Below are 15,907 nucleotides of genomic sequence, written 5' to 3'. Positions count from 1 at the left end.
GCGCTCCTCAGGAGTGCTGTACCATCGGGGATAGGGGGAGCAGGGGAAATAATTTAAATTTTAAAAATTACTTACCCTTTGCGCACGAGCGTTCATGTGCTGCTGGCCCTTTAATAAAAAAATGGTGGGCACAACACCTCTCCTTCTGAGGTCGTCGCACGTCACGTGTAAACAGAGGAGGGATCGCATGATAAACACATCGTGAGATCTTTCCTCCTCCGTCGCGTGCTAACAGGTAGGTCTAGCTAAGGCCAGAGTGAAGTTACCCATCCTTAAATTTGTACAGTACTGGTATCAGGGTCTTAATAGCAGAAAGGGGGAAATCACTCATGTTGCTAAATGGAAATAATCGGCTAAATATAACATCAGTCCCAAAGAAATATGTCAAATGATAATCTCCTTACTTTATTACTATAATAATGACAGTAAGTCAGGCTTGTTGACGCTTTTTATTGTGAGATGGGGAGTCTGGTAGAAAACTAGAAAATGACCATGATGTAACAAGGAAATTAAAAAATAATAATGAAGTTTCAGATTTGTAACTCACATACATGAATACAGGAACAAATTGGCACAGAAATGTTAAACATTGTTCCCAACACTGTTTAGAAGATTATTCTAGCTTGGCTTACCTAAGGAAATGAGTGTTTTATGGTTACGTTAATCTCTTAATAAAACTGCTGAGCCTCATGCTATTAGTCATACAGTGAATTTCAAAATTTAAGAGCTTTATATTAAAAACTGGGAAAAGGTAAAATGAATTGATTGCAATTGTAAAATTGATACATTCCCATTTTAATTCTTCTCTTCTACAGTCCAAGGCAAGTATAAATGTTAACATAACACTGTTAAATCAAATCTCAATGCAAGAGAACCAATTGCATCTCTACTTTAAATCTTATCAACTTTCCAAATTTTCATACTAAAATATATTATTGTATTAATACAAACTACAGTATTATACACTACACTGTGTAATAAATAAAGAAATATAAAAATAAGACACATAAATATAAAAGTTTTCTAAAACTAAAAAGGTACATATGTCAGTAAGAAGGGTATTAATACTGCCAGGTTTGAAAACATACAGTACAAAACGTTGCGCAGATCTAAAAACTAAAAGAAATAAAATAATACTGATAGGTTAAAATCAGCTAACATTGTCAATAAATGGGGTCCAGAATAACTAACATTTGGAAACATATGAGCCCAATAACATATCATGTATGTGTCTGAAATTAAGTGAACCAATAAAACAGATTAGAAATTTCCCTTCATAATTACTGTAGAGAAATTCTCCTAGTAAGCAATTAAAGAAAAGAAAAATAATACTAATAATACTAATACTAATACTGAAGAATTGCATTATGAAATGTACCAGTGCTTTACTTTTCGGATGGCTGAGTGTTTCCCCCCCATGATTTAGTTTACAGAAGTTTAATACAAATCAACAAATGCTAGTTATTGTAGGCCACACATTGGAGAAAGGCTGGTCAGAGCCTTTTAAAATACTGAGAAATGGCACTTACAGCTCAAAAGGTCTTGCATAAGGCCAAAGGAGATACAAAGCTTCATGTCATATCCTTCATATTTTTTTTAACTACATACTCCAGACACAATTACAAACACTGATTTTGACAACTTGGCTGTCCTCACCAGTATTAACACTGTTAGTCCCTGCAATCAGAACCCCACCACAATCTTTTCAAACTACATTTTCAACCACATAAGTAAGAAACTTCAGTTCTTCTATCAGATGCTTCCTTAAGGCTAACAATACACTTTAAATGAGAACATGTTCTACTAACAACATCTAAATGTTATAAACTGCTACCTTCTAAGCTGAATTTACAAAGGTAGTCAAGCACTGTTTGGAACTGCATCATACCTTTCTGCTCAAGGGAATTCTGTAGTGCAGACGTTCTCACATTTTAAAAATAGAATAAAATACTGAAGCGGAATTAGCAGAATTGTTTCACTGATAAAATTAAAAACAAAAACATAAATCTCTCCCAATTGTACAATCGAAAAATTAAACCAACAAAAAAAAAAAAAGAAAAGAAAAAAAATTAATACTGATAAAAACGAACTGATGTCCAACGCATTTCAAATAAAACATGTTTCCTACAACATGTTAACTATTTGCTTCCACAGTCACCATGTTCTTCTAATCTGTTTCAGGTCACGAACTTGTTCCTAACTTTGAAAACTGTGTGAAAAATTACTAGGTTTGAGGTTCAGGCACACCTGGATATATATATATTTTATATTTTCTGTTTTTCTTTTCATTTTTGTTACACAGTAGTGAACAGGAATCACAGTGCACAGGCTACTGTGCTTCCATGAAAAGCATGTAGAGTATAGAACAACCTTCATTACTGGCTGCAATTTCTTTTCCACGTACAAAACCACACTGTTAGCTAAGCTTTATTTGCTGCTGTTTCTGACATTGGCTCCTCTTTCGGTGTAACTTCTTGTTTAACACTGCTTTCTTCATTTACAGCTCCTTCATCCTTCATGCTACCTTCAGTTATTTCTTCCTCTTCCTCCTCCTCTTCTTCCTCCTCCTCTTCTTCCTCTTCCTCCTCTTGTAATTTCCCACATTCTCTTGCTTTTTGTGGTTCCTCCATCTCTTTGTCTTCCTCTTCCTCCTCCTCTTTTTCGCTGTCTTCCTCCTCCTCCCTCGTTAAGCTTTCTCTCTCGTCAGAGTCGAGTTGCGAGGGAGACGCTCCGGCCCCAGCATGCTCATGACTTAGTTCCTCTTCCTGTGCCGCCTCTTCCTGCTCTGTGCCGTCACGTTCTTCTGCTTCCCTTTTGCAATAGGAGTAGCGGTGATTCATGTGCTGAGAGTAAGACCCTGAGTGTGAAAAACGTTTGCCGCATTTGTCACATTGATAGGGCTTTTCTCCAGAGTGCAGTCGCATGTGTTCGATCAAGTGATGTTTGTGTTTAAACGCCTTTTTGCAAATCCCGCACTCATGAGGTCTTTTCCCTGAAAAAGAAAAACACGATATCGTTTCCAAGCGTTTGGGTCCTCAACTAACTTGTGTTTGCAACACCTGGCTCTGGACCTACTCACTTCATTCCCACAGCACCAACTGAATGGTGATTCAGATATACGACATTTTTATTAGCACCAAGTGAAAGATAATTTATATAATTAATTTTGGCATTAACAATTAAGGGTGGATTACCAGTGATAACAATGGCGACCCTGACGCTTAGGGCAAAACTGATGCGAGAGGGGCAGTTACGGCTTTTATTCATATTTCTGTCCATTCATATGTAAATAGAGGGTTGGGTGAGGTCTCATTTTTACAGCAGATTGTTAGGCAGAAGAATAAAGAGAACTGAAGCTTCACTAGTTCCTCATCTTATTTTGCCATAGCTTGTGGTTGTTTCTGCCATATTTCAGCCTAGCCTTGCTCCCTTAGCCCACTCTTTGCTTTAGACGTGAATAGGGCAGACATGAACAGCGGAATTAGCAACCTGGTCGCATTTGTGAACTGCCCAGAGAGCTTCAGCTATTGGGCGGTATAGAAATGCAATAAACAAACAGACAAATAAATAAACGTGTGTGGCCCAGAGCTAACTCAGCTGATTGCTTTCTTTCTTGCCTCGTCCTCTCAAACACAGACAATTACATGTTATTCTCTAAGTATGACTTGCAATTTACATTTAAATTAACGAATAAGATGCAACTTTTTATGTTCTTGAAAAATGCCGTGAGCCAGAAGGCAAATGTGTTGGTAGCTGTCTGTCACCAATGCATCCCAATTTGAACTGACTAGAACTGAATTGACATGAACAGGGATGCATAGTCCCATTTGGAGCTATCAGCTATTGGACATGACTAACTGCCTATGACTATAGTTGGATCTAGACCATCTTATTCACATACCTGTGTGCTCATATTTATGTCTCAAGAGTGAGCTACTCTTCTGGAATATTTTGTCACACAAATCACAAGCATACATTCCATTTTCGGTCTTTCTCATCTTCTTCTTCGGTGGCGTGGAATCAGAATCATTCTGATCTTCCACATTTGATACCCCTTCTGAGCTAGTGTCTTGTCTTTCATCCTAAGAAATCAAGGAAGGGAATTCTTAGATCTATTAAAATACAACGTACACAGCAGGTTGTATAATAAAAAGCAAAATAACTGCTTATTTTTACTGCACTCAAGTAACATTTTTGGAGTGACACTTCTCTTTTTATGAACCTACCCATTCAACTTCAATAATAACTAGAAAGCCATGAAAATCTGCAAATTATAGAGTAGCAGATATTTAGTATAAAGACTTATATTTGGGATAGGCTTGCAAGCTGTGCAAAGAAAGCTTTTGGAAAAATAAAAACAAAAACAGAGATTTCATGGAGAAGGTGGTTATATGAAAACTACAAGAACGCAATTGGGCTATGAGTCCGTTAAGATCTCTTAAATGTTTTCAGTAGTAATGTATAATATTGGTGCTCTAGGTTAAACTACTTTGATACATTGGCTGCGTTTGGACAACAGGATAGTCAATGGTGGGGTAATAATCAATTCAACAGTTGTTTATCTAGGGGGTACTCCCCACATGGCATAATAATCAACTGTGGTGTGGATTAGGATCAGCATTGAGTTGACTCCATGCTGAGTTGATTCAATCTTCCCCCCTCTCAGTCCTCCTGCTAGTATCCCAGCAGCCATTTCTGTTGAAAATCTATCCTGCCAGCAGGACTAGAGCAGCAGCTGCCGCTTTGACTGTTCTTGCCTTGTGGTTCTGTGGCTGCTGAAATAACCAATGGTGGCTGAGGAAATAACCAATGGTTCCCTCCACATGACACGATAAACAAGGTGGTTCAAATAGCCAACTCTGCACAACGTCGATTATTTTTGTTAGTTATTTTGGCCAAATAACCAACCGTTGGTTAAAAACTCCCACACACCACACGATAATCCACAGTAGATTAAATAACCAACCGTCGACTATTTAAACCACTGTTGGTTATTGTGCTGTCTGAAACCAGTAATTTTTTAAAATCAGTACTATACTGATGAAACATCATAAATATATGTGGGTGTACTGTAAACATCATAAATATATGTGTGTGCTTAAAACTGCTTCCTTTCTCCTATATAGATCCATGTATTTCTAAATTATCTGTGCTAAAGGTTCATTCTCAGCCATTAAGGTGAAAGCCAGAAAAGTCATTTTAAATAATTCCACCCTAAGCTAGTATCTTCTAATGGTATCAACATGCTAAAAAGAGAAACTTGCTAGCAATACATTTTAATAATAATGTGATCACTACATAATCAGCCATTTACAACTGTCTTTTCCTTAGTAATGCAAGATTAAATTTAGATTTAGACCAGACACATAATAATATTAGTTGTATCATGTTGGGATGAGTGGGAAATCTAAGTAATATCATGTAGGATTAACAATTCTTCAATGAGTAGAAAATGAAATAAAACCAAGGCTCATTTGTAGGGATGTTGGGAGAAATCCACAATGGATTCAGATGAGTTTGGATTTCTATGACTCTGACCCACGGATTCCACAGAGGACCGTCTTTTTCTGAGTCATGCGGATTCTCCAGACTTTTGCAGTTTCTGAATTTGTAAGCAAATTTAGTTGGACAGTTGTTTCCAAATATACCTAACGCTAATATAAACACACATGAAAAGCCAAACACTTTTGATACATCTCTGGACATTTTTGCATACTTTTCCAAAGGGGGAGGGGAGCTGAAATCATCAATAAGTGGATGATGGCGCAAAAGATGCCTCATAATACACAAAACACAGATGGAACAGATTTAACTAGAACCCATACATCTCTACTCATTTGGCAGGGTTCTGTCCCCAGCCAACAGAGTCCTGGACTAGATGGACACATGGTCTGATCCAGAATGGTTCTTCTAATGTTCTTAACCATGGGGACTAAATATACATCTGCCATCACCTACATCTAGTTGCTAGAAGTATTCCTGCGCAGCAGACTCTGACGTGGCAATAGAAGCCATCCCCTCCTGGCCTAATAGCTAGACATGAAGTGCCCAGGGTTAGCTTCCGCTTAGGTTATTCCTGCATGGACTGCGTAGAGGTTCCATGTTGGCAGCAGCTGACACTCCCCTACGGGTAATCTGTATTTGAGGGGCAGGGGCTGTGCTAGTGGAGCCCTTACTACAAGAGATACCCCATGCTGGAGTCTGTGGGCATGGCTAGATGAGGGGGTGGGGTGGGGGATATCTCGCGACGTCCCGGGAGGAAGAAGACGTTGCACCCGCCATTTTGTTTGTTTTTATCAGAAAAGAGCGCATGAGCATTCGATCGCAAAAGTGGGTTTTTTTTTTAAAAAAAATTTCCACTCCTGCCCCAGCTCCTCGCTGTTACTCACGAGGAGCCAGGACAAACCAGGTTGGCTGGCCACACATCCCGCAGTCTTGGGATGAGCCCAATACCGCAGGAAAAGTCAGAATTAAAGGGCATGCCAATATCCCGGGGAAAGGGAGGGATCATCCTTCCCTGCTCCTGGGATCCCCTGTGCGTCATGTGGATAAACAGGGATGATCCCGGGGCGATGTCCGGGATATTGGCAGGTCTAGACATGCCCTGGGTCACGCTGCCACATTCCTTGTAACATACCCCTGACTGCCATTTAATCTGATTGGCTGTCACAATGCTATGCTTGCTGTAAACAAAAGCATGTGGCTCAACTGGAATAAAAGATGGCGTGCCAAGTATGGCAAATGAGAAAATGGACAGTACGAGTAAAGATGATGGAGGAGGAAAATGGAGGCAAGATGAAGCAGCAACCAGAGGGGGAAAACAGAACAAAAAAACCTCAGAAAAATGCAATTATTGGTAAGATCAGCGTTTTCCTAATGTTTAGGTCAGGTCTGCCAAATATGCATTTTTGATGAATATTAAAATGAAAGAATGTTTGGTAGAGCCTTAATCACAGCATCCTTTTGCTACATAATGATAAAATGCAAACATAAATTATGGGGAGACCCAAAGGAAACATCATACAGACTAAGTGTTTCATTTAGACCTTTTCGGAAGTGTTTTAGAATCTACCAAATACAGGTCAAGCGTGTGTGACACCACTACCGTTGGAACTCTAAGAAGTCATATTGTGTAGGCGTTTCCACGGGGAAAAGTGAAGTAAGTGCAATACCAGTCTCAGATTCTTCATCTAATCTGTGTCTAGTCTTGAGACGAGGTTATGCATTATAATGAAATGGCATCTCGCAGATGGAATGAGAAGTATACCTCTTGTTTATATCCTGTGTGTGGCAAATTGGCACAGAATAACTTTAATCAGCATTCAGCCATTCAAAATAGCTAATGCTAGCAACATGAACATGGCATTTCCCCAACCATATTTTGTGATCTTTTACATTTTACATTTGCTTTATCAACTAAAATATTTACATAAAAACCAATGTAAATGTAGGTACCTGACTTCCATTGGCCTGCATCTGTTTTGGTGTTTCTGGAACTGTAGGGTTCACTGTGGTTGAATAAGTATAAGCTACCTGTGGGATAAGAATGGTTTGCTTATTGGCAGCAAGAGCTCTTAAGCATGGAACACTGTTCTGGTCAGCAATGGCAACAATTGTAGGTAACTGGGCAGTGACGGTAGGAATAGCAATATTAATGGGATTGGCACTTGGTGGGATTACATTTACAATTGGTTCAGAGTCTGTAATGCTGCTGTCCTTCTGTGGTTCTTTTTTTGCACAAGTCAAGTTCAAAGGTTCTTCTTGGACAGAATAAGCACTGTTCTGGTAAACACTCGTGATAGTAGATCGTTCCAAGGATTCTCCATGTTGCTTTGGTAGTGAAAGGTCAAGAGGTTCTATTTGTGGCTCTTCCTGGACACCCTCATTAAGGTACAAGTAACCCTGTGAACTTCTAGATGAAGAGAGGTTAAGGGGGGATGGGGATGGTGTGTTACTCCGTGAACCATTGGGAGCTGATCCTGTTGAAACAGTCTGTGATTTATCTGTCTTGAGAGGACTTACGGAAGTAGACGTGCTGTCCTGTGGTTCTTTTGCAGTCGTAAGTCCTGTGTGGTCATCATTATCGACAGATTTTTTTAATTTGTCAGGCTCAGGGGAAGATGGTCCAGATGATGGTACAGAAATTTGGCCAGCTTGCATTTTCTCAAACCACTTTTTTACTACATCCAAGGGCAAATTTACTGAATCTGCAATTTTTGAGAGCTCTTCCGAGCTTGGCTGTGCATTTAATGCATAATAGGCTTTTAGAAGGGATAAAAGATTTTTTAAAGGGGGTTGACCAGGAGATAGGTTAGCCTCCCCTGCTTCCGGGGAAGCAGAGGATTCCGACTTCTCAGCTTCTGCGCCACTGAGCTGAGATGGCTGAGTGGGATTTTTGTTATCATAGTGCTTTGATTCTTGAAGTGCATTCGGCTCTCCTGGACAGCCACCACGAAGAAGGCAAGTGCTATCATTGGTCTCTCCGTCAAAGCTTTTTTCTTTCTCAGACTTCACTCTAAGATCCTCCGGTAACTTCTCAATTTTGCAGCTGTTTGTTGGGGCAGCGGTTTCTTTTTTCAGGTTCTGTGGCACAACCTGAAGTTGACTAGGTTGCTCCAAACTGTAGTTGATGATAATTTTGGTTGTCCCATCTTGATCAACCAAAGGAAGACTGATAGCTGAAATGACGGAATGTCCAGCTTGTTGTATGGATGCAGTGTTGATTGTTTCTTGATCTTTGGATGTAATATTGGCGTGACTGTTCTCCAATACTTGCCTTATAACATTGCCATCTACGGCAACTTTCAGTACATTTTGAATGTCACTTAAGTTGATACTTATTGGAGACACCAGACCAACGGTTGGCAAAACAACAGCTTGCACCACACCCTGAGTAGAACTGGTCGCCTGCAATGGGCTACCACCACTAAAAACCCCATTTTGCAAAGGGGCTGAACAGTTGATTCCTGAAGCAACCACTATAGGCTTGAATTCATAATCCACAGGTTCAGTTTTAATTTGGTTTACAGGGAGTTGTTCTTGTAAGGGCTTGTTTTCTATCTTTTGTCGTACTTGTGGTCTCGCTGGGCTACCCGGTGATGCAGAAAGGGAAGGGGAAGAGCACTGAGATGTCTTGAGCCCTGATCGTGCTCGGCCATTCACAGGCACCAAACCAATACATTTCTTACTGCTTATGTGGGAGCTGTAGGAACCAGAATGGGAAAAACGTTTCTTGCAGTTTGGACACTCATATGGCTTCTCTCCTATAGATACATACGTAGAAAAGAAAAGAAAAGAAAACGAGACACCATTACAATAAAGCCATCTCAGTTAAGAAGTTATAGGGTCAGATCAAAAGAACTGAGAGTGAAAGGGAAATAGCTACAAGCACAAGAGCTTGCACAAGAGTTCATACACGGCTACAAAAGGTTGGTCCTGTAGTAGTCATCAAGAGATTGGCCCCCTTCGCACCTCACAATAAGCCAGTATTCTAAAGAATGTTGGCTTATTGCGAATGAGTCAGCAAGCTGGTGCACGCTGGTTGATTGCGCCCACTGCAAATAGGAGTGGCTAAACAAACCATAGACCTTTTGTCTTTGGTTTGTGATGTGCAAACGAGGAATGTGATCATCTCTCTTCCCAGAAAAGCCAGAGACATAAGCCAAGAACAAACCCTGGTTTATGACTCTGGCTTTTCTGGGGAGAGACAAGCCAGAGTTCTCAGTTTGCACATCACAATAGGTCCATGGTTTGTTCAGTCTCTCCCACTTGCAGTGTGGGTGACTGAGCAGCATGCACGAGCATGTGGGCTTGTTCACAATAAGACAAAATTAGTTAGAACTGTGGCTTATTGTCATGTGCAAACATGGCTCCTGTATGACACTATGGATTTAGTTTCACTGTTTTTGCCCAATGCCTTCTGCATAAAGAAGGTAACCTTTGGATCCAACTCAATATCAGCACAGCAAATCCCCAAGTTTCTACATGCAAAACTAATGGAAAGCGGATTTAATACGCACCCATGCACACATTTATACTATTCTTTCAAGTAGTTTTGCATTGAAGTCTTCAGAAAAAAATGACAATGGGCAGAATCCAACAGGGCACTGATGTCTCTGCTGGTTTCCTCGTGCCTTGCTGATTCTGTTGCACAAGTGGGACCCACCGCTTGCTCAACCGTGATTTGGCGCTTCCCAGGGGAAGCCCTGAAATGAGCAGAAATCCTCATTTCTCGATTGGGTCACGCCGGCTAATCTCCCTTATTTCACTCTGCCAACAAATCCTGTTCCAGAAATGAGCATTTTTGCTCATTTCCAGTTGCCCTGGAATTAGTAAATCTTCCTTCGCAAGTGGTGGGATGTGCTTGTGGTCAGGAATTGGAGGAGCATAAAGGAATTGGTGGAGGCATAAATGCCCCATTCGATTCCGCCCACAGGGCGCAATCTAGTGAATGTTAGTTATCAATAAATTCCACTAGATTCAACAGGACTTGAACATTTAACTTTCTCTCCACGGATGGGCATTTAATCATCACTAACATTTGCTCAATGTGCTCCATTTTCTTTATGATCAAGGTTCCATGTAACATCTATAAAACATAAAGGGTAAGTTTCCAATTTGTATGCTGTGGGTGTCACTAGTTCAGCTGAATCAATGGGCTCTTTCAGACGGGGGAAAATTGTGTTTCCTTACTGACGCTCTTGCTTCCTGCTTCTCTTCCGCAATAGATACGAACAGAATCACACACAGGAGAAAAGGGAAGCAAGCAGCGACCACGTGGTCCATTCAGTTTAGTGGGACACCACCTTCTAGTGGGCATTTTATAGCGAAATGTCTGCACATGGCAGGAAATAGCAACCAATTTCGCTATAGCTCAGAAGAGTCGTGTTTTCTGAGGATTATTTTATAATGAAAAAATGGCGGAAGGAATGGGAGACGCTCAGGAGGATCACTGCATCATCAAAATGACCTGCAAACAACTGAGTGTGCTATAAAACGCTCGTCTGAAGAAGCTCAAGACATACAATAGACATTCTGTGTTGGAGGCAAATAACTGAACAGAAATAAAATAGACACTATTGCTATTGCTTGCACGTAAGATCATTCGATACTACATCAGGTTCTTTAAAGGTTCTCATTCTTTGACTTCCAGAAGAGTTTGCACAAGCTGTTGTGTAGATGGAATAAGATCTTTGGATTTAGTTTCACTTTTCTCACACAACAGGCAAGGTGTAAACCAGCCCATGACTGGAAGACACCTTTGGATCTAGCCCAACAATAATTATAATTTAAGAAGCAGCACATGTCAGAGGCATCACTGGATATCCAAGGACAGAAACAACTTAACGCCACCCTACAATTTTGCCAATCTAGCAGCCATACAGTTGAACTGCTCTCATACTGGACAGTAAACCTGTTTTTACACAGCCTGCTTAGCTTGTTTATATATGCCTTCACTTTCCTCTATCTTGAAATTATGTTCAGTACCTCAAAAGAGCCATAATTGATAATGCAGGCTGTAAGTAAAAATAACTTCAATACAAGTGACAGAAAAGGCAAATTAAAATCTACGCCCTGGGATATTTACCACTGTGGATTCGTAGGTGTTCCTTTAAGTGATGTTTATATTTGAAAGCTTTTCCACATTCAGTGCACTTGAATTTTCGGTTACCACTAGACTGAGTCACATGTCTCTGTAAGAGAGGATATGCCAATCAATCAGAAGACAAAGATAAAACCGGTTTGCTAAAACACAAATGTGAGGAATCTCTTATTTGCATCAGAAAGAGATGGATTCAAATTTTAATAGAGTTAAAAAAAATCATCAGATGATTGAAAATATTGCTTGTGAAAAACAAATAAGTAAGGAAATAGGTGAGCAAAGTTAGAAAAATAAGCCACATAAATCACTTTGCCCTCTATCAAAATTTCAGGCAGAGATGGTGTTGCCATTTTACATGCCTAGGAAATTCAGCAAGGCATTCCCTTATTTTGTTTGTAAAAGACATCCAAAGAATCTGGGTTATGAAGACAAAGAAACATTAAAGCCTATTCAAATTTTAATTGATTTTTCCATTTACATGCTTCCAGCTCTTACTGTTGGCCTCGGATTCCTTTATGTAACGACTTCACAGGACTGCTCTAGAGAAGATGGTCCAGTAACAATTGCAGTCACAAATCATTCTCCAAATAAATGCATAGAAATCATATTTTAAAAGTTAGTCGAACTCACAAATAACTAATAATCATCATTAATAAGATGCTGAAGCAATGTGACTGTCTCATAAAATAGAAGCTGTCATCATATTTTAAAATATATTGAATATGATTTAGCCCTAGAGGCACACTTATTTTAAGGTAGCAACAGCTAAGAGAAATTGGCCTAAGCTACTTACAAGAGACATTTTTTGACAGGTAGAGCTTGATTTTACCAATGTATGAAAAATTAGTTCTCCTTGGAGAACCATGGAATTGGTATTTAAAAAAAAAAACCCCACTCATATCTAATTGGATTTTGCAGAGTTCACAGTTTCTTAAAAGTTAAATTCCAAACATTCTTGTTCATGATTTTTGAGCGCTTTTCTGAAAAAAGAGCTATGATATATCAGGTAGTTCTCCACTTATGCATTTTTATTTGAGCCACCGAACTTAAAAGTTTCCCCAGTTCAAAACTCCCCAGGGTTTCAGAACATAAAAGTGGAAGATGGATGCTCACAACACCATTCATGGCTACTCAGAACAAGCTGCCACATGGCGGTTATGAATGAGGGAACGCATGCAACTCTGCCTATGAACTGGATGCGAAATTTCTCTTTCAGTGGATAGCAATCCATTACATCCCAGCAACAGATGATACACAGGAAGAGGATTATGTGAAATGGAAGGGAGCAATAAAGTACCTACACAAGCAAGGGTTGCTCAACAATATTAAGAAAGTATCTGTACCGGACACTGAAGTGAACGTATCGGGCAAGAATGCCCTGCATGGAATGAATGAATACCTTTATTTAATAAGTCTTCCGACCATTTCAAAGAATCACATAATCATTAAGAACAAACAGACATTACTTAAAATTTATGATTTAAAATTTTAAAACAACATACAGTTCGTATATGATATATTATATATGACTGACAGTTAATAAGACCCCTTGTATATTACAACATTTGATAAAAACTATTAATTAATCCATTTTTTCTAATTCTTTTTCCCTTATGCTGGCTGCTTTAAGAGCAAAGAGAGCAACCCTCTGGGTCACAAAATAGTTAGAACCATGTAAGAGAAAGGACAATTTATCCTTTGCTGTCCAGTCTTTTCAGTGGGTATCAAAATAGGGTTAATAAAACAGATATTATTTCGTTCTTTAATAATTTAAGGTGCTAGTCCCTATGACTTTTATCATTACAATTGCATTGTGAGATGAGTCACTATTTTCCCGTTTGACAGATATGCAACTGAGACTGGGATACAGTAAGTTGCCCAGGGCCTTCCAGTGAATTCATGATTGAAATGATTGAAGTAGATGGTATTCTAAATTGTATTACTGCTCAGTTGATAATATTACTCAGCAAGCAAACAAGGTCTAGAACTGCCCAGCACTTTAACATACCCAAGAAAGCACACAAAGTACATTTTACAAAAAGGAATCTGAAAGAAAGAGATCCTGCAACATGTTTCAGCCGTTCAACAAACAGTAGACTACAGCCAAATTAGAGACAGGCCAAGGTTTTTGTTAAAACTTTTTTCGCTTAAGAACAGAAGGTTTGGTGTTTCTGAAAGTATGTTGCCGTCTAACAAGAGTAAATTGCCAAGCCTTGTTTTTTCGTGTGTGTGTGTGTGTGGTGTGTGTGTGTGTGTGTGTGTGTGTGTGTGTGAGAGAGAGAGAGAGAGAGAGACTGTTCACAAAACCTTGCTTGCTTTCCCCCTCTCCCCTTTCTGCCTGATACATGGTCTTTTCAGGGATGACAAATATATTCCCAGCTGCTGCAGGATGCCTTTTAGTTGTTTAACCACTTCACTCCAAAGTAAGGGCAGGAAGCATTACTCTCAGTCTGATTTAACTTCAGACATCATCATGATGTAGTTTCAGATGTCTTCACTCTGGAGTCTTGTGAGATACCTAGCAGAAGCCAGAAGTGATCGCCAGCAGCAGTAAGTATGTCCCATACTTGAAGTTTACTCCTGTTTACACCCATTCCATCGAACTGCCAAAAATGCCACCACCAAATTCAGCCTATGAAGAAGGTCCAGGAGTGTGTGTTCCTCTGTGTGTGTGTGTGTTCGTTCCTGTGTGTAGAGGGGAGAGCATTTTGCCTAACATGAGACCATCATTGTTACAATAAAGATAAAGATCCTAATGGCAGAGAAAGGGTACAGGGAAACACAGGCCTTCTGCACTCTTGCATCTCTAGATGAGTCTAGCAAAAATATGTACATGAAAAGCCTCCAGGTAACCAGAGCGTTTTGGTCCTCTGTTTTACAAGAGATTTCTCTAAAACCATGGGTAGGTATACCTGCCAATTAAAGACAACAGCATATGCATCTGATAAAGTGTACTCTGAGAAAGCTTATGCCATAATAAATCTTGTTCCTATTTAAGGTGCTGCAGGACTGTTTTTGATGCAACAGATGAACATGGCTATCCCTCTGGAATGATTCCCAGAGTTTCTAATCCTTATATCTCTGTATCTGTAGTAGCCAAGTATAACATAAAGCCAGAACCCATGGTTTCTGGAGAATACCATGTTGTCCTTAAATCTAGGATACCTAGGTTCAACTCAGTCATGCAATCCAGAGAAAACCAGACATGAATGCATTCTGTGCTTGTCCCACTGATTTTCTCTCAATTGCACTCACTGGGTGGACTCAGCAGCTTTTTACCTCTCAACCACAGATTCACATTCTGTAAATCAGGAATAATAGTGCTGATCTATTTCACAAGATGCGAGCCAGCAAGAAGAACATTAAACAGTACACTGCATATTATAAGGCTATATAACTACTAAAAATAATTGTGAGTGTATGTTTTCAAATTTCCTGCCACAAAATTTGACTCTCCTCATCACAAGCTACTGTCATTCCTGGACATATTCCATGCCTGCCCTAAACTAGTAGCCTTTAGAAGAGAAATGTCCAATAGAAGGCTTTTGCCCTGGAATGCAGATTATAAATATTTAACTAACTAGAATAAAATAACAAATAAATTTATGTTGACTAGATGTCAATATCCAACGAATGCATGTGTTCTGCGCCGCACTGTGTATTGTTTGTATGTTGGCTGCCTGCCTGCTTGCTTGAGGTGTGATTTCTAAATATGTTTTGGGTCCCTGCCTGCATACCAGAGGGTCCTCTTTGTGCCTCCTATGCAGCGGGACAAAAGGAGTAAGGGGAATCCTCTCCTGTGTGTGGCCGGCGACTTACTGATTGGTTCTTCGCCCGGCTGCATTGTCGCTCAGGTCCTGCCCCAGGAGCCAAACTGCTTTGCTTGTTCATTTCTGGGGGAAAGGGCTTTGGAGAGGATCTGAGGGGGAAGTTTTCCCCTCTGGTCCACAACTTGGCCGTAAGTCTGGAAATGACCCATGGAATGTAATCATAACACATGAGTTCTGCTTTCACCAAAGGATTCTGGCCAAACCACCTTACTATAAACATTCAGCCAATACAAAATGCCCTAGTTAAATGACAAATTGACAGTGTAGTTGTCTTGAGCATAAAATTAACTCTCAAAACCAGAAAAAATTCAAGCCATTGATTGGATCTGGATTTGGTCAGCACTGACCAAACCCGTTCAACTCTTATGTAATATTCTCCATTCTCTCTCCTTTACTTCCCTCATGCACACCAATTTTCTCTCCCTATCCCTTGTTTGAGCAATCATCATTTGTGCAAACCATATTTTGCCTAGTT

The 15,907-nt window shown here is 39.8% G+C and overlaps 1 protein-coding gene across 3 annotated transcripts in view; it reads right to left on the bottom strand.

The window, feature by feature from the left end:
- Positions 1 to 434: 434 nt before the first annotated feature.
- Positions 435 to 15,907, bottom strand: part of ZEB1 (zinc finger E-box binding homeobox 1) — a 95,247-nt gene continuing 79,774 nt past the window's right edge. For all 3 annotated transcript variants that reach the window (XM_063125259.1, XM_063125250.1, XM_063125267.1), the window contains exons 6-9: positions 11,588 to 11,693; positions 7,456 to 9,263; positions 3,902 to 4,082; positions 435 to 2,992 (exon numbers count right to left, since the gene is read on the bottom strand). In XM_063125259.1, coding sequence (XP_062981329.1) covers positions 2,421 to 2,992; positions 3,902 to 4,082; positions 7,456 to 9,263; positions 11,588 to 11,693 — 2,667 coding nt within the window. In that variant the 3' untranslated portion in view covers positions 435 to 2,420. The remainder of the gene's footprint in view (positions 2,993 to 3,901; positions 4,083 to 7,455; positions 9,264 to 11,587; positions 11,694 to 15,907) is intronic.

The sequence above is a fragment of the Elgaria multicarinata genome, chromosome 1 (genome assembly GCF_023053635.1).
Source record: "Elgaria multicarinata webbii isolate HBS135686 ecotype San Diego chromosome 1, rElgMul1.1.pri, whole genome shotgun sequence".
In the NCBI taxonomy this organism is placed as follows: Eukaryota; Metazoa; Chordata; class Lepidosauria; order Squamata; family Anguidae; genus Elgaria; species Elgaria multicarinata.
Note: the sequence above shows the minus strand (reverse complement) of the source record. Positions and strands in the feature narration are given on the sequence as shown.